Source organism: Aythya marila (assembly GCF_965140915.1).
Source record: "Aythya marila genome assembly, chromosome: 3".
NCBI classification, from domain to species: domain Eukaryota; kingdom Metazoa; phylum Chordata; class Aves; order Anseriformes; family Anatidae; genus Aythya; species Aythya marila.
Window position 1 is genome coordinate 114,556,447 of NC_139044.1, and position 17,935 is coordinate 114,574,381.

The 17,935-nt window shown below is 43.1% G+C and overlaps 2 protein-coding genes across 2 annotated transcripts; one reads left to right on the plus strand and one right to left on the minus strand.

The window, feature by feature from the left end:
- Positions 1 to 1,903: 1,903 nt before the first annotated feature.
- On the minus strand, positions 1,904 to 3,007 carry LOC309876201 (taste receptor type 2 member 9-like; the record flags this gene model as incomplete). Its single annotated transcript, XM_082756201.1, has 1 exon — positions 1,904 to 3,007. Exon 1 carries the CDS (start codon positions 2,933 to 2,935, stop codon positions 1,904 to 1,906), a length of 1,032 nt encoding a protein of 343 aa, XP_082612327.1. The 5' UTR covers positions 2,936 to 3,007.
- Positions 3,008 to 6,780: 3,773 nt separating this feature from the next.
- On the plus strand, positions 6,781 to 13,972 carry LOC309876202 (meprin A subunit alpha-like; the record flags this gene model as incomplete). Its single annotated transcript, XM_082756202.1, has 9 exons — positions 6,781 to 6,799; positions 6,885 to 6,960; positions 7,856 to 7,973; positions 8,831 to 9,006; positions 9,218 to 9,439; positions 10,306 to 10,452; positions 13,136 to 13,351; positions 13,670 to 13,832; positions 13,936 to 13,972. Exons 3-9 carry the CDS (start codon positions 7,894 to 7,896, stop codon positions 13,970 to 13,972), a joined length of 1,041 nt encoding a protein of 346 aa, XP_082612328.1. The 5' UTR covers positions 6,781 to 6,799; positions 6,885 to 6,960; positions 7,856 to 7,893.
- Between the last annotated feature and the right edge of the window lie 3,963 nt (positions 13,973 to 17,935).

Genomic DNA, 17,935 nt, shown 5'->3' on the forward strand with positions numbered 1-17,935 from the left:
TGAGCAACATGAGGGAAAGAAGGGAGGTATGGTGATGCCTGTCCTTGAAAGGCCTTTAGGTGGGGAGATGTGTCCAGATGACATTTAAGGCCCACCTGTCTTGGGGGATGTGGGTGGTGCAGTGTGTCCTGTTGTGGAACTGGACTCAGTGGGGTTTGGCATCTGATTTGAGAAGTTCAATTGCAGCTAAAGGCAAACAGCTAAAGGCCATGAGCTCTGACTGGCTAATTTGGATCAGATGCCTCAGGCCCTTTCTTTGTTTGTAGCAGAACAAGATCAATGTAATTTTTGCCTTACTAGTTCAGGAGAAGCCAGAAAAGAGTGAAAGCTAATGGTTGGTAAAACAAAATAAAGCAAACAAACAAAAAAAACCCTTTCTTATTAATGTCTTCTCCTTTCCTTGTTGTGGGGGTGGAGATTAAGAGGGACGGGAATGTTCTTTGCCCATAGAAGAAGCAACTCTTAAAATAAAGAGCTTACAAACAAAGCTTTTGTCCTTCATTTCATGTTTTCATATTATTGTCTTGAGACCACTTGTGTTCTCTGACGAGAGCATCTCCTCTGGACCAATTTCTAATAGAGAGCTCATAGAAATCAGTGAGCTCTTCACACTGCTGTCCTGCAGGATGACCACACCTCCTTTATCTGAGGAAGATGTTTGAAAAGCTTTCTGCTAGTAGGAATACATGAAAGGTTCTCCTTGCAAATATAGCAGAGGGAAAGCTTGATTACTTATTGAGTGAATCCATGTCCGGCTGGGATAATGTTACACCTGAGGTGTAACACCTGAGGTGTAACATCATGAAAAGCATTCTGCTTGTGCTGCACCTATTCCGCATTGAGCTAATCTGCTGTGATGGGTTGGCCTTCACTGGCTGGTAGACCCCCCTTAGCTGCTCTCCCACTCCCCCTTCTCAACAGGCTGGGGGAAGAAAATGAGATGGAAAAGCTCATGGATGGCAGGGAGATCGCTTACCAATCACCATCAAGGACAAAAAAAAAAAAAAAAAAAAAAAAAAAAAAAAAAAAAAAAAAGACCTTGGGAAAATTAGCTTAATTTATTAAAAGTAGAACAGGATAGTGAGAAACGGACAAAACTAAAACATCTTCCCCCACATTGCCCTTTTTCCCAGGCTCATCTTTACTCCTTCAGTCCCAAATCTTCAGACCTCTCCCCTCCAAGTGGCAGAGAGGATGGGGCATGACGGTTGTGCTCAGCCCATAACAGATCATCTCTGCCACTTCTTCCTCCTCCTAGCCCTCCAGGGGCCACAGCGCGGAGATCTGCTCCTATTTGGTCCTCTACAGACTACAGGGGAACTTCTGCCCCATGACTGCAGCACCTCTTGCCCTCCTGCTGCACTGACCTGGAGTCCCAGGGCTGCTCCTCTCTCATCACTCCTCACCTCTCGCTGCCACTGTTTTTCCCTCGCAGCTCTTCTAAATAAGAGCGATTTGCATATTCACACACAGTGCATGATAATTGTACAACTGATAATATTACAGAGTTCACAGCCACAGCAGAAATGATTGGTAAAACAAAATGCGTACGAATAAGTGTAGCTAAGTAGTTTCAGTCAGCAAATACAGAAGCATTTTTAGGTACACAGTACTCTTATACTGTTGTCCCCCTTTCACAGCTAGTCCATAGACCAAATCTAAATTATTTTTTTTGACAGTAATTTAACTAAAAGAATTAGTTAAATGAAATGACAACAATAATTTATTTACCTCGTAATGATTTAATTCAAAGAATTTCAATGAAATGTTTTTAATTTAGTTAGAGAAGATAGCACATCAGCATCACCTGCACTGGCTGGAGAACTGCATTAAAGATTGAGGGACTTGGTTTTAAGCAGAAAAAGTGAGAATTTTTCCCCGGCTCCATCCTTTATTACACTTCCTAGCATATGCAAAGCTTGTGCTTCACACAGGGCAGAATCCTCAGCACTATCTTTTCCAGTTTGGGGCTGCTGAAAATCAGGATAAGGGAATGAACAGACGGAAAAGCGTACTGGAGTACTAAAAAGAGAAACGTCATAGGATTTTTCTCCCGACTGGTATAAATCATTGTCAAGATCAAAGATGTGAAGTTGATGCCGTAGATGATGAAGAAGGACAGCAGAGATTTCATGGCTTTGATGTGGGCGTCCATGCTGAGGTCCTTTGCTGAGCTTGTCTGCATCTTGTGCTTGTGTCTCCAGAGAGAAAAGAGGAGGAGAAAGGCAGAGAAGATGACTATTATGAATGCTACAGAAAACCCAAAGCCGCAGATATACAAAATAGGGGAATATTGTTTGCTTATTTCCTCATTCACTTTTGTGACATATCCTGGGGAGGTGGAACTGAGGTTGCTACCCGTGAGTTCATCGGTGATGTTTAAGATGGGGCCACACATGACCAGGGACAAAACCACTGAACCCAAGAGCAGCCATGGCACAATCCTGTCAATTTTTACTTTCAGGTAGATGAAGAAGATGTGTCTGAAGTTTGCAATTTTTACACAATAAAAAGCATACAGGCAGGCAGAAGCCCACAAGTTGGAAGAATTAGAAAAGCACAGAAGAGGTGAAAATATTGGGGTTACCCCACTGATATAAATTTGCCAGTGAAAAATCATGGAAGTAATGGTATATGCCCATGTCACACACAAAAACCAAAACCTGGAACATCCCAGAAACAGCAAGATCTTCTCACTGGAGTTAAAGCTTTTCTTTTTAACCCAGGTAAGGCAAGACACAGCCACAATGAAAGCATTGATCCACATGCCAGCAAAAGCCTGAAGTGTGATGACGAGCGTAACGGCGATATCATATGAAGTGGCATTAAATTGCTGCTGAGAGTGGGAAGCTTCCATCCTGCACGACGGGTGGTGGACACGCAGGCTGCTGTGCCGATGCTCAGCATAGGATGGCAGATGCTGTTCCCTGAGCATCACGTCTGTGAAGAGGAGTTTTATAGAGCTGGTGGCGGGGGGCAGATCTTGGTGCTGCTCCTCTTCAGAGCAGCACAGGTGCAGGAATGTAAATGTGGCAGATATTCCCTTACCTGGCATCAGTACCAGTCTTCAGTATTTGAATTTTGGCCCAGAGGAGCTGTGTTTGGTGACACAAACAGTGTAGGTGCTGTTCTGACATTTTACTCTCAGAGGACACTGAAACCCATCTTCATTTTCTCCGTGGTATAGCTTTAATCATAAGTGAACAGGCACGTGGTAGGGGGAAGGCAGTTCAGGATAAGGAGGTATTTCTTTTAAAAGCTTAAACTAAAGCATATGAAGGAAAGGGGTAAACATAAGGACGAGTCCCTGTGCCAGGGTCCAAAATCCATATGCCAAGTAGAGTCTCTGGGAGTGATGTGAGGAGTTTAGGGGATGGGACCATGCTGTGCTCCCTTTACCCTGAACTTCTCTCAAGCTCCCAGAAGTCTTTAGGTCCTGAAAACCTGCTTTGTTTTGTATTTTTATTTATTTATTTGTTTTTGTTTTTGTTTTTCTAACAAGCAAGTTGTGTAAAGCTCTGTAGAGCACAGACTTCCTATAGACTTTGGGTTTGTAAAGAGCCTTCCCCGTTGAGACCACAGTAACCAACCAGATCACGACTGATGCTGTGATGGAAGTAGAATAAAGTTAATTCTCAACAAATAGCTCTAAAACTACAAGGAATAAGCCACCGGCATCTGCTCTTGTCAGAATGAAACCCCTGTCTTCTGGGGGATATAAATGCAAGTACCGCTCACCAAGTATTACTATCACATGCTTCTATTTGCATTTATTTTTTTCACTAAGACCTAGCTACAGTATTAACCTGTTGAAATGTTTTTGCATGAATAAATCCATATCCTGTCCTGCTTTACCATGGCTTGTGTGGCTTGTGTCCACAGGGAAAGCACTTGGTGGGATCCCTGGGTGGGATCCCCACGCAAAGCACTGGGAGCAGTTAGCTTCATAGGCATGTCAGTGGGACCAAGCCAGGATCCCTCGTGGCACCTCTGTCCTGAAGGAGAAAGCCTTTGAGGTCTCCTGAGGAAACCCAAACTAGGATGCTTTGTTTGAACTCTATGGCCAATGTTCTGTTGATTACAAAAATAACACATTTTTTTTTTTAAATTAAAGATGATGTTTTACCCCTAAAATTATGTATATTAGTGCTATGTGTGTTTATGTTAGTGTTTGCATCAAGATGTTTTCAGGAAAATAAAAAAAAAAAAAAACAACAAACCACCAACAACCAAACCATTTTGTTAAAGTGAATTATTCATTCAAAATGCAAACCCTAAGCCTCTTAGGGTTGCTTCTGTTCTCAGCTGCTTTGTTGGCCTCATGTCAGGATGGGGCCAGGATAGTTTGTAAAGCAGAAAAAAAAAAAGAAAAAAAAAAGTGAGATTGTTTCTGAAGAAGTCACAGAAATACTAAAGAGTTTGGTATCTCCTGAATGCCACAAGGGTTAATGTGCTAAGAGTAATTGTTATGGGGAAGCAGATTGCTTATCAGTTTTTGCTTATGGCTATATATAAGATAAAAATCTGCTCTTCCTTTCAAAGTTCATCTTTTCTGATGGCTTATCAGTTCTTCTGAAGGTTAATCCTCCCCAGGACACTATATCTACATGGGCCAGCAGCACCAGATTGTCTTCTGAAATGGATCCCTGGAGGTTATGTTGTTTCACAGCACTGGCTACCTGCTCCTTTGCCTTTACGGTATTCCCATCTTCTCTGTTTTCTGGCTCGTGATCAGGGTGAGATTTCACTGCATTTGTCTGTGGTTTTGAAGCTGTGCTTTCTATGTTTCAGATCCAAAACTCTGTTGATGACAGAGGTAAGGACACAATATTTTTATGTTAGTGGAAAATTATCAGTCATCAAGTGGGGATTTACACCAATTCATGTCATTTAGTGACTAATTTAGGGATTTATTTTATTTTATTTTATTTTTGACAGTGTATGTTGGTGACGGAGGGAAGCTTAGAAAGGACATCCCAGAAATAAACTCAGGTAAGTGAGGAGAGTAAGTAAGCAGAGTGCTGAATTTTTACAGAGATCTGAGCTAGCCTTTGTGTGACTACAAGTCTGGCAGATGTCAGGGATCTGAAAGACCCCTCTTATGTGAGCAAAGTCCCCAAGGTGTAAGTGCTGCAGGGCGGTTAAAAATGTGTGGGATGACCCCCAGCTCTTTTTGGGGAGACGGGGGGAGACCTCCCTTGTGTAGTCTGATAGCAGTAGGAGAAGCTGGCAAGGCAGGAGCAGGGCATGGGGCAGAGGACAGAAATGTCCAGAAAGGTTGGTATAGGAAAGGGAATCACAGAATCATCTACATGTAGGTTGGAAGAGACCTCCAAGATCACCTAGTCCAACCTCCAACCTAACACTAGCTAAACCCCTCTACTAAACCATATCACTAAGGCTGGGAAATGTCCATAAGGCTAATTTTGTAGGAAGCCCAATACCTTACTCTCAAATTTGGAAATACACTCAACAGCTCTTGGGCAAGGCTCAGCAGCCTCTGCTGTACCAAACCTGCATCAACCCCTGCACTCTTCTGCAATACCACCACCAGAAAAACCTTGGCAGTGGCTCTAATTCCACCTCTGTTTTGTTGATGTGTACTCATCCTAAGTGAGCTGCTGGGTTTCACACCACCAATGGCCAAGATACAAATCTAAAGTACCTTCAGCCCTGCCACAGGGCTTCAGCACTGTTGCCTTGAGAGAGTTTTCATTTCCTGCCATGGATTGTTATCTGCTTTATGCTCTGGGGTAGCTTTCCTCTGATTTTGCTGGTAGAACAAAGCACATGGGACTAGATTATTTTTTTCTTCTCTTTTTATATATGTGAAGAAAATAGGATAATTCTGTAACTAAAGGTTATAGAAATTTCTGTAACAAAAGGTTATAGAAATAGGTTATGGATGAACTGTCTGTGCTGGGATTGTGCCTATACAAGGACATTAATTAATTTTACACTCACAGGACCATACAGTGGCTGCAGCTTGGACCCATGTTTGGACAGGGAATTTGGCACCTTAAAAAAACCCAAAGTATAAAATAAGAGTCACAAGTGCTGTGCTTTTAAAGCATGGAAGATGTGGATAAGCTGCAGATGTGGATAAGCTGCTTAAATCACAGGTGCCTGATGCCAGTTCAAATCCATCTCCTGTGGCACCTCTAGAAGGGGAAGTCTCCTTCTGCATGTGGATAGCTGCATGTGGGTCTGAGACATATAGCACATACCCAGGGTAGGCATTTAGATTGAATTGCTTGAATCTGAGCTTAGTTCAGGCTCAGGGCTTTGAAAAACGAGGATGAACCCCTTCCCTCTCCAGAATCCTTGTCTTTCTCCTGTGATCATAGGAGGATCCCAGATGATTAGTCTAGGTTAGCCAAGTCATCAGGCGACTAGATGCCTAACTTCTGGACAAATCCCATTTTACCTAAATATCCACAATGTTCTGAAGTCCATGATGGGTTCAGGATACAAGCCAAGGAAAAAGAGCAAAAATCTTCTCTGGGCAGGTGATACGAAATTGTTATGGAAATCTTCATTCAACCCCAAATCCTCCTTCATTGCAGGTGGCGGATGAGCATGCTGTAGGGTGGCGTTGGCTCTTTGTTGCCTGTTTCTGGGTGGTTGCTGTTTATGGAGAGATGGGTTGGCTGATGAGGCAGCCTCATGATAAATTGTGTGGTCTTTGAAAAAGAACACAACATACTGCAGTCCTTGATATGTTGCTTTAACCAAAATGCTTGTTTATCTCCTTTCAGAAACAGGAAGGCAGCTTTTTGAGGGTGATATTATCTTACCGGTAAGCATTGCTGATCTAAACTATCTCCAGTAAGAGTGTGAGCTGGGCTGAAATGTTAACACCAGTGTGTTAATATCATCCACAGCTGGAGAGGAATGCTCTAAGAAACAACTCCTACAGATGGAAATTTCCCATCCCCTACATCCTGGCTGACAGCCTGGGTAATAAGTCTTTTTATTGTGGTAGGGTTGTATGGCTTCCATTATATGTACTCTGGTTTTGTACAGCTCTCTGGGCTGCTTTTGTTTCATTTGCTACTGAATTATGCCCTGTTAATGTTATGTTACTCTTGGCCAGACTGAGCAATGTAACTCTGCTCCAGCACATCTTGTTGTTGATGTGACAGTCCCAGTAATGAGCCTGATGCTAATTGAGCAGCCAATTTAACTAATATCGGTGTATCTGGCTGGGGTCTCCAGATAATGGAGTCAGGAAATCCTAATCACAAGGACACGTGTCTCGATCTACTGTACCCTTCATGCCTTATCTCTTTGTAGCAGTCCCAGCTCCAGTCCCAGTCCAGGGAAATGCAGATATTTTATAAATGAAAACATTCAGAGAATTTTCCCTTTTTGTTTTCATCTAATTTTAGGTATTATTTAAAAGTTTGAACACTTCAGGTATAAAACTAATAGTAAAACAGTGTTAAAATCCTATGGATCTCTCCTGTGTTTGCCAGTCCCAAGTTCGAAGTTTACAATACCTGACAGCTCAGATAATACAATGATGTGCATTAGAAGTACCTAGAAAAACCCAAGCAATGCCTCAGATGTCCAAAAGCCTGCATATTTTTTGTTTGTTTGTTTTCCAGCTCTCTGAGTTTATCTAATAAAGATAATAAAATTATTATATTTCCCTATGGGATCTTACAAAATTACGCTAATTGGGGAATTCTGCTAACAGCCTCCTGCTCTTTGATATTTTTATATTTTTAGTAGATATTTTTATACATGTTCAGATTTCTAATGCATGCTTGTTCGTATTTAGAATTATAGCTATTTATACTTTTATAAAAGAAGTACAACTTCTACTGTTATCCTCTGCTATATCTTTCAGATCTGAATGCTAAAGGTGTTGTCCTGCAGGCATTAGACATGTTCAGGCTGAAGTCCTGCATTGATTTCAAGCCCTATGAAGGGGAGCAGACTTACTTGAAATTTGAGAAGCTGGACGGGTAATTTTGTATTAACGGCCTGGCTCGTACCATCTGATTTTCTTCCAATGAGGAGACTTTCCTTTCATTCTGGCTATTACACAGGGCATAAATACCTGAATCACATTTCTGGCCCAGAGCTTATTTGTGGTATGCTGAAGCCAATGCAGACAGACTAACCAGGCAAAGGTGCTATCTGCATTTGATGTTCTCTTAATATAATATTTGATAATATATATGTATATATACAATACAAATATATATAAATAATATATAAATTATATGTATTAAATATATATTATATAATGATATATCTAATATATATTTAATTTATTATTTTATAGTAATATTTTATTTCCATTCACATCCTGGCTACTGAAGTGAACCCCTTTCTTGGAATTCTTTCAGGAAAACAATGAAGTTTCTCCTGGTGTTTGTTAGGGGCAGGGGCAGGGGATGTCTCCTTTCTTTCAGGGGCTGAACTTGACCAAACATTGAACCCAGCACCTCCCAGGCTCTGCAGCTCACTGCAGGCTGTCTTGGCACTCGTTGGGGAGGAGGCGACTGTTCCAAGCCATAAACCTTCTCGCCTAAAATAGAAGTCTAAAATAGGTGTGACAGCTTCCATCCCAAATGCCTGTAACCAGCCAGGGACTGTAAAGGTGCCAGGGAAGCTAACTCAGCAGCACCTGCCAGCACTGTGAGAGTCTGAAGTTAGGTGGGGGATCTCCCCGCTCACTGGGTGGGACATCAGGAAGCTGGGGCCAACAGCTACTGTCTAGAAATCCCATGTAGTTTAACAGCTCTATTCAATATAAATACAAATCATAGAAGGTATTATGCAAAATGGGTGCAGTATCTCAGTCTTTGCCTTACAGGTGCTGGTCTTATGTGGGGGATCTTCAGAGGGGTCAGACGGTGTCTATAGGGGAGAGGTGTGATTATAAAGCTATAGTGGAACATGAGCTCCTGCATGCCTTGGGATTCTACCATGAGCAATCCCGGACGGATCGTGACGACTATGTTCAGATATGGTGGGACGAAATTATTGAAGGTACTATGCAGGTCTGACACGCTCGAGAATTATCTGTAGATGCATGCCCCTTTTTCAAAATGCTGATTTCAGACGTCTCTGGTTGAGAATGACCGCCCAATTGCTGACAACTGGACCATTATTTAGCCGTGGGTAAAGCATTTTGAAATGGTGTTATGTGGTAAGTTTTATTTCTGGTCTTGCCTAATCATGTGCATATGTTTTTGTCTAGGTTTTGCATATGCCTTTGACAAACACAATGATAGTTTCCTTGATGATCTCAATACCCCGTATGATTATGAGTCAGTCCTGCACTATGGACCATATTCTTTCAACATCAACAGCAACGTCCCTTCCATTACAACAAAAATTCCTGAGTTTAATGAGATTATTGGGCAGAGGTTGGACCTGAGCAGGATTGACTTACTGAAGCTGAATCGCATGTACAACTGCAGTAAGTTCATCTTCTCACACATAGACTTGAAAACCCTTTCTCAAGATTCATGATAATGTGGATGGAGTCGCAGGAGAGGAACAAGAACACTTCCCTCTTGGGATCCTTTCACAGTGCTAAAAGAAGCTATAGTTCTTATGCAGCATAATGAAAATTTCATTATTTCAAAATTATTTCAAAATTTCATTACAGAACACCATTTGAGTGAATCAAGAGTCTTTTAATAGATTTTGTTCAACCAGGCATTCCCGTAAGATTACCTGTAATAGTAACATGGACGATGATCTCTTGTTGTTGATGATAAAATCTTCAAGCAATGAGAGTCTGGAATTAGGGCTTCTGAAATCAGGGTACTTCAAGTTCCTTTTTCTCCCTGTGTGATGTTCAGAAGCATGAATTGGGTTAATCATGTCTCCAGCTTCACTGGCAAAGCATGAAAGTAAGCATTCCAGATTTTGTACTGACTCACTGTTAACATATACCTGAACATTTCCACTAGCTTCAGCAGAACTACTTCTGATTTACACCCTGAAGTGAGAAACAGGACAGAGAACCTAGTCCCAACAGGCTTAGAGAAAATGATAAATATCTGAAAGGAAGAACTGGCATGCAGAGGTCAAGGTGGTTCATGCAAGGAAATATCCAGCTTAGAGTGGGAAAAAGAGATAACATGCTTGTTTTAGGGGAAAGCATAATTTACTTGTGGTAACAGAGTGGTAGATGTGAAAGTCTGTGTAGTTTTCAGTTGTATTAACAACATATTTCATGAATTTAAGTGCAGCACATAAGCACTCTGGAATGGAGCTAACAGGACAAGGCTTTTTTGGTATTAATGAACAAAACATATGTTTCTCTGTTCCTGGCAGCTTCAAGCCTCACCTTCTTGGACCAGTGCTCCTTTGAATACATCAATATCTGTGGGATGGTGCAAAGTGGAAAAGATGACGCTGATTGGGATCACACATTGGGCAAATCAGGAGAAGAAGACCATACTTTGTTGGGAAACTGTGCAGGTAACAAATGTATATTTTAGATTGTCATTAGAATTCACCATGCTTTTAAAAGATGTGAAAAGGTAAGATGTGAAAATAAGATGTGAGATGGACAGAGGTAATTAAGTGTTTAGAAATACCATACTATTAATGTTAATCACTATATGTATGATACTAAACATGACCCCTGAATTTTCAGATAGGAAGACTAATAATTTTCATATGATATGTTTAACCCTTCCTTAAATCTTTTCTCTACATTGTAACATCATGAAGAAATGAGAGTTTGAGATTTAGCTGCTGCAAATTCGTAGCAGTTCTATAGAAACTCAGGGATTCTCACCAGTTTGCTACAGCTGACTTCGGTGAAACTCCACAGAATTAAGTCAGATGAGACTCTCCTCCTTTTATGCATATATTACAGTATTTTGAGATTATTATTATTATTTTTAAACTGAAGCTAAGAAACACTTCCCCTTTGTACAGGAGTTCACTTCAGGCATCTTTGCAGAAGTCTGTGCATAGGCAAATATCACAAAACACAGACCTTGTTTATAAACAAATTCCGATATTGAAACCAGTCCAGGATGGTCAAAGTAGGAAGCTGACTTTCAGCAGTGTGTCGCGGAGCAGGAAAAAACATCCCCAGGAGACTTCTCCAAGGGAGGTGTGCTGTGTGATGCAGCGCTGCATCAGGAAGGTGGAGCTGCTGCTTGCTCCAAGCCTGCTCAAGCTGCACCACACGGAGAGGCCGAAGAATTACCTGAGAAACAACCCAGAAGTGATTACCCCTCTTCCGAGGACAGTGTTGTATGGGGTCCTTTTGATCAGGGCTTTGGCTCTGACTGCACTCACTTAAACATATATTGAACAAAGATGAGCGTATTGAGCTCTGCTTGCTGTCAGGATACAGGAATTGTGCAGGGGTCTGTTGTTTTCAAAGGCAGAGGGGGAAAAATTAGACACTGCAGAGATGTAACACATAGACAGTCCCCAAAATCCTCTAGCAAAAAAGCTTCTTATGAAAGTCACAGGCATGAGCCTAGCTGGTCTGGGTACAAGCGGTCACAGTTAGGCACATCTGCTTCCCAAAATGCAAGTTGTGGTTGCTCACAAAAGTCCCTCATGGTTCAAGAGGAAAAAAAAAACGGAAAGAAGTGAAAGTCATTTCTGTGGGACTTGTTCCAAGGAAGAAGACAGCGAGAGATGGCTCTGGGAGGTCACGGATCATTTTTGTTGCCAAATGCTGTGTTTGGCTACAGCCTGTAGGTTTGGTGGCTATAGGAAATTTTGCTCAGTGAGAGAGAAAGCAGGTGGGTAGCAGGCTGGGTGAAGGGATGCAGCTGCTCTCATCCCACGTGTGGGTTTGTGTCAGCGTGGGCGAGAGGGCAGACGTGCAGCTGCTGTAAGGCTGAATGCAAAAACCAGCACTTGGAAGACCCACTGTGCAAAATGAATCAGCTTGCTGGCAAGGAAAGAGAAATTTCTTCTTTCTAGAGAAACGAGTCTGGCTGGCTGTTGCTCGCTGGGCTGCTGCTTGCGGTTTGCTGACAGTGTGCGGGCTGTGTGATGGAGCATGTGGCAGAGGAGCTGACAGCAGCTTCCTGCCGCTCGTGGCTGCTGACAGACAGCTAACTGCCTGGCTTCGAGCAGGGGGAAGGCAAAAGAAAGAAGGTTTAGAGCCTAAGTGGTCTGCCTCACAAGTTTCCTGAGAATAGACGGGTCACAGTTGGTGAGAAAGGGGGAGCTTGCTTGGGTATTTGTAGGGGAACTGAGTGCAGAAGGCCAGCAGTGCTGGTGGGATCTGATCTAGGCACAGGCACACAGCTGGGATCAGCACTGGAGCTCACAGCAGCATCAGGCAGCAACTCCGGAGTTTTCTCTATGTGGTCTCTGCTGCTTGCATCGCTCGGCTCCTGGATGGAAAACTGCAAACCCACACATGCAGCCCCAGGGTACTTGGAAATGCCCAGAGTGATGCAGCTGGAAAATGCATCCCCTGTAGGGAGGGAACGTGTAGAGGCTGTTAGGTGAAGCTGATGCCCAGAGCTGCTCAGGCACGTTCAAGAAGCTGATTAAAATTGCAATATATGGACTAGGACTGATCCAGAGGCGGCCAAACTTTGTAACCAGACAGATCAGTGAGTCGGACGAGGTGCTGCTCTGGCCCACATACAGAACAGCAGACTAAATATGAAAGAGAGGAAATAATTACTATCAGTTCTTTACCCATAGAAGGCAAATAAGGCTTTAGATACTTTTATGGGGGAGTCTGATCTATCAATAGAGGGCTAACCAGGCATGGGTTCCAGGAAAGCCACAGAATGAAGCCCTTGGCCTGACAGGACCCTTCCAATGCATTCCTAGTTTGTCTTCCAAAAAATCCCTGGCCGAGTGCATTCACTTACATTTGCACGTTGACAGGACTTGCGTATGTATGGTTAGCACTTAATTTCTAAAGAGCAGAACCAAACTTGCACCCTATCTAATCAACCAAACTACTTTGCAAGTCATATTTCAACGCATTTTCATTTTAATACTGATTTGCAATGTAGGGAGAATTCTTTTAGATTTTTTTTTTTTTTTCTTTGAAAATAACTTTCTAGCTCTGGCGATTGGAAACTGCACTAAAGTTTATTTAACACTCATTTCATTACTGAATGGATCAAAAAGTTTTTTCACAACACTTTTTTATGCTTACCAGATAGAGGATATTTCATGCGCTTCGATACAAAACTGGGACACGCTGGTCAGGCAGCTCTTCTGGAATCGCGCATCCTTTATCCCAGGAGGAAAGAAAAATGCCTTCAGTTTTTCTACAGGTTAAATGGAAGCCCACAGGATAAACTAGTTATCTGGGTGAAGAAAGATGATGGAACTGGAAATGTTAGGAGGATGGAAAAGCTATACACTATTACAGGTAAGTGGAAGTGCTTGTTGTGTGCTGGCAAACATTGATGCAAGACAATGCTGGCACGGTTTATCATATGAAAGCTTGCTCAAGTGCCCAATGTAAATCCAACTTTTATTTGCTTCAGTTGAGTAACTCCAGATTTAGTGCCCATGAACACAAAATGTAGCCCAGAGGCAGAGTCCTTAAGACAATTCCTGCATTAGTGTGGGTGCCGGGCATCACTTACCATCCAAACAGATCACGGGGAGCTTGAGGAAGACACAGTTTGATTTAGGGCCATGCCCTGGACTTTCCTTTCTCACATGTATTTATTTTCCCCTCCAGCCGATGGAGAACATCACTGGAAATTGGCCAACATTCCCTTCAGTGTCCAAACCAAATTCCGCTACGGGTTTCAGGGCATCAGAGGAGATCCAGCCACCTCTGCAGGTGGGATTGCCATCGACGACACCAGCCTGACGGAGACGAACTGCCCCACCAACATCTGGCACATCAGGAACTTTACATCCCTTTTTAACAGGACATCAAAAGGCGACTACATCACGAGCCCCGTGTTTTACAGTTCAGAAGGCTATGCCTTTGCTTTGCAGCTGTATCCTCATGGGAGAAATTCATCGCCTTACGTGAACTACATGGGGATCACTTTCCATCTCTGCAGCAGTCAGAATGATGGCCTTCTGGAATGGCCAGCCGGCCACAGACAGGTCATCTTGTCTGCTCTGGATCAAGACCCTGATGTAATCCACAGGATGTCCCTCAGCCTTAGCTTTACTACAGACCCAAAGCAGCTCGTGTACGGTAAGTCAGAGTGCTTCAGGGAGAAACGTGCAGACATGGAAGTTTTGTCAAGCTGGAGAAAAGTGCTGAAAGCTGAGAGACTGAGACAGATTTGTCCTGCATGTGACGCTACTGGTTTCACTGGAGATCGGTTTTAATTATTTGTATATTTTTGCACAACAGGCAGAAATGATACCCTGCAGTGGGACAAGCCATCTATCACGGGGAGTTTTTCTTCTGCCTGCAACTGTTACATGAGCCCAGGTGTTGGCTGGAATACATTCCTGACACACAGGGAGCTGCACTGGAAAAAATTCCTCAAAAATGACGATCTTTTTATTTTTGCTGATTTTGAAGGTACAGTATCATATTATTAGAATCCCAACTGGAACAGAGTAAGTAAATACTCTTCTGTTTATAAGGAAAGCACGAACGATGAGGGTGATAAGCAAATCTCTAGAGCCATCTATTTCAGGAACAAGACTTTTATATGTCTAGTGATTTGAGGTGCCTGGATTTTTGAATACCCAGTATAAACCTCTTTGGATAATTTTGATTCTCTTAACCCAAAAGATCAAGATTTTCAGGCCAGATTATACTTGCATGTCTTGAAGATCATCTTTCTTCATGGTGTTGCTATTTGCAAACACTCCTGTATCCCTTTCTATTTAAGAAAATTGTGGTTTGAAAAATGAAGCTGTTCTTTTTGGACCATGACAAATTGGCAGAAGGAGTTTTGATCCAAAGTTTTTCTCCTGAGGCTCCAGTTTTTTGCCAGGAATGTGTGCAGCTGATCTGCTCTGCCAAAGGAGGCAGGAAAGGGTAGAAGAAGGAAAAGAGCTCTCTAGTGCAGGCAGCAGCCTGGTGGGCAGGTACCCCTCTGAGAAGGCCAGAGGGACAGTGCATGCCCATCCTCTGTGACACAGCCACACCTCAGATGGCTGTGTTCATCTTGCCTCACTCTAGGTGTCTAAAATGAACTTTCTGCACTCTCTGGTGGGTCATTTGAGAATAATGGGTACTTCTGGAGAGCAGTTAAGCTCATCCCAAGATAGTTGTGATTAACCACTCTCCTGATACATTGATCTCCACTGGATACAAAGGGATCCCGTGCTGACAACACTCTTCTGAAGAGTTTCCTTCAGAAAATATCAGTGCCTGGAAAGTGGAAATGGTGTATAAGTAAACGATCATTAAATCTTATGTGACCCTGGTACACTGGTTGTAGCACTTGTCTTGGATAGGAGAAGACAGCTGGGAGTACACTGTGATGATCCAGAATCACTCCAGATGGCCAAAGGCTGTGAAAACCAGGCTTTTCTGGAAGGATTCTCCCTGGCTCTTCACAAAAACAAACAAACAAACAAACAAGAAAACCGCACAGTTCTTGTTTTCATTCCAGCAGAGAATGGAAACACTTTTGAAACTACAAAGGCTTTGGCAGAATGGGAAAGCAGCTTCCCGTGAATCTTTAATCAGGAGCATGTGCTGCCGAATAAAAATGCAAAGGGCAGGCTACAGCATAAAGCAGCATGCAGGAGGGTCCAGCCTGCCTGCAGGTTATGTAGGGCACCCAGCAACTCTTCCAAGTCGCTGTTAGCAACAACAACAAAAGGACAGCCGAGGCCTCATTGTATGTTCCCTGACAGCATTTTGTACCAGGAGCAATTCACTGAGGGTTGTTCAGTCCCTCTGCGTGATACGGGTGCCAATGTGCCCAGAAGCATTTGCAGCTGCTAGGTGAAATTGTAGTTAAGAAATTGAAAACCTTGTTAGGAGACTGTTTAGTCTCCAATTACAAACTGGTTCGGCTTAATTTCTAAGCATTAAAACTATTATGCTGCAGCGTAAGCGTGCAGTCTGCTTTTCAACACTCGTTTTGACACCAGGGGGCCTGGAAGCTGAGGGGCAGTGTTACAGTGCCCTCTGATGAAAGTTGGAGGTAGTCTCTGCATAACCATTGAGGGTCTACCCCATGCCTCCCAATTCACAACAGGCCTTTCTCCCTCTCTCCTCGCCCTCCAACCCTGTTTCACATTGCCAAAGCCCTCTACCCTCTCACCCCAGTCTCCTCCAGATCAGCAGTCCCAGAATCCCCTTGAGAAGCGCACGGACTGGAGCTCCACGCATGCTGGGAGTTTCCCCTCCCAGCTGCCTCACTGGGTGCTACTGTGGCCTCTGGAGCTATTTGGATGAAACATTATTTTTTCTTTATTTGCCCCCAGAATTAGCCTGGAAGTCAGCCCAATACAGCTGATAGAACTGTACTATATATGCCATGCATCGAATTCATATCTTTTATTGTCTTTTTTTTTTTTTTTATTGCAGATCTCACTCCTCTGATTACAACTGAAGTCCCAGTCCATCCTTGAAGTGCTCTCAACCTCTTCACAAGCACAAGCAGTCATTCAAGACAGATAAAACATATTACTTCAACAAACACCTATATTCTGTGGCTTCTGTATTTTAAGAATTTGAACTAAGCATCTCTGCTAGTTTTAAGAGAATAAACCCATACACTCCCTGCAGATTAATGTGGCCCAAGCAGAAAATTGCTTCTCAGTTGTATCCAGTCTTTTTCTTCCTAGGTTTCATTCTTTCTGTTTATCTTCACTGTTAGCAATGTTTTTTATTCCCAATTCTTGAGTCTGAAGTCTCTCTGTTCAGCCTTGCCTAACCAAAACCACCAGTGCTTAATTTTCCAAGATTCTTTTCCACAGTTTCCTTCATTCCCCTTGGCCATTTTGACTTCCTCTTGTCCAGCTTTTGATAATGCTCACTCACAAGTATTCACAAGCTTGTTTACTGCCTAAAGAACAGCATGCTTCCCTTACCTCATCTGTGTCTGGACCCAATTCAACATTATTGAGAAGTTTTCATGAAAGCAGAATGGGAATTTGGTTGGGTCTTGGGGTGATGCATATGTTGGGCATACAAGATTATATTGCATTAGTATATCCTGAGATGTCCGCATAACCCTCGTCCTCTACAAACTGAAGAACATGACTGTAGAATGACTTATCTTTAGACATACTCCTTAGTTTCTTGGATGGAGTTGAAGTTAAGGAGACTCAAAACTGATTGCTTTTTTAGAGTACTTTGATTTTGCTTCAGGCTTTTGTTCTTTTCTCATGCCTTGCCACATATCTACAAATCACAGCTGTTGCGCTCCGTGTTGTCTCTCTTTGCTCATCTGTGAAAAGTTTTACACGATGTATCTTGAGACATGCTTCTCATTTACTTGCCATGTGCCCTGTAAGTACTGAAGAAGAGCCATGTACCTTAGGTGAAAGGTCAGCTATATCCCGGGCTGCACAAAAAGCAGCATAGCCAGCAGGGCGAGGGAGCAGATTCCCTCTGCTCTGCTCTTGTGAGACCCCACCTGGAGCCCTGCATTGAGCTTTGGGGCCCCAGCACAAGCAGGACATGGACCTGTTGGAGAGGGTCCAGAGGAGGACCTCATGGAGGATCAGAGGCTGGAGCACCTCTGCTGTGAAGATGGGCTGAGGGAGTTGGGGTTGTTCAGCCTGGGGAAGAGAAGGCTCCAAGGAGACCTTACAGTGGCCTTCCAGTGCCTAAAGAGGGCTATAGAAAAGCTGGGGAGGGATCCTTTGTCAAGGGACGTGGGGATAGGACAAGGGGGAATGGCTTTAAACTAAAAGAGGGTAGGTTTAGATTAGATATAAGGAGGAAATTCTTTACTGTGAAGGTGGGGAGGCACTAGAACAGGTCACCCAGAGAAGCTGGGCAGCTGAGCTCCACCACAACTGCTCTCTCGCTTCCCTTCCTCAAAGGGAAATGGGGACAAAATAC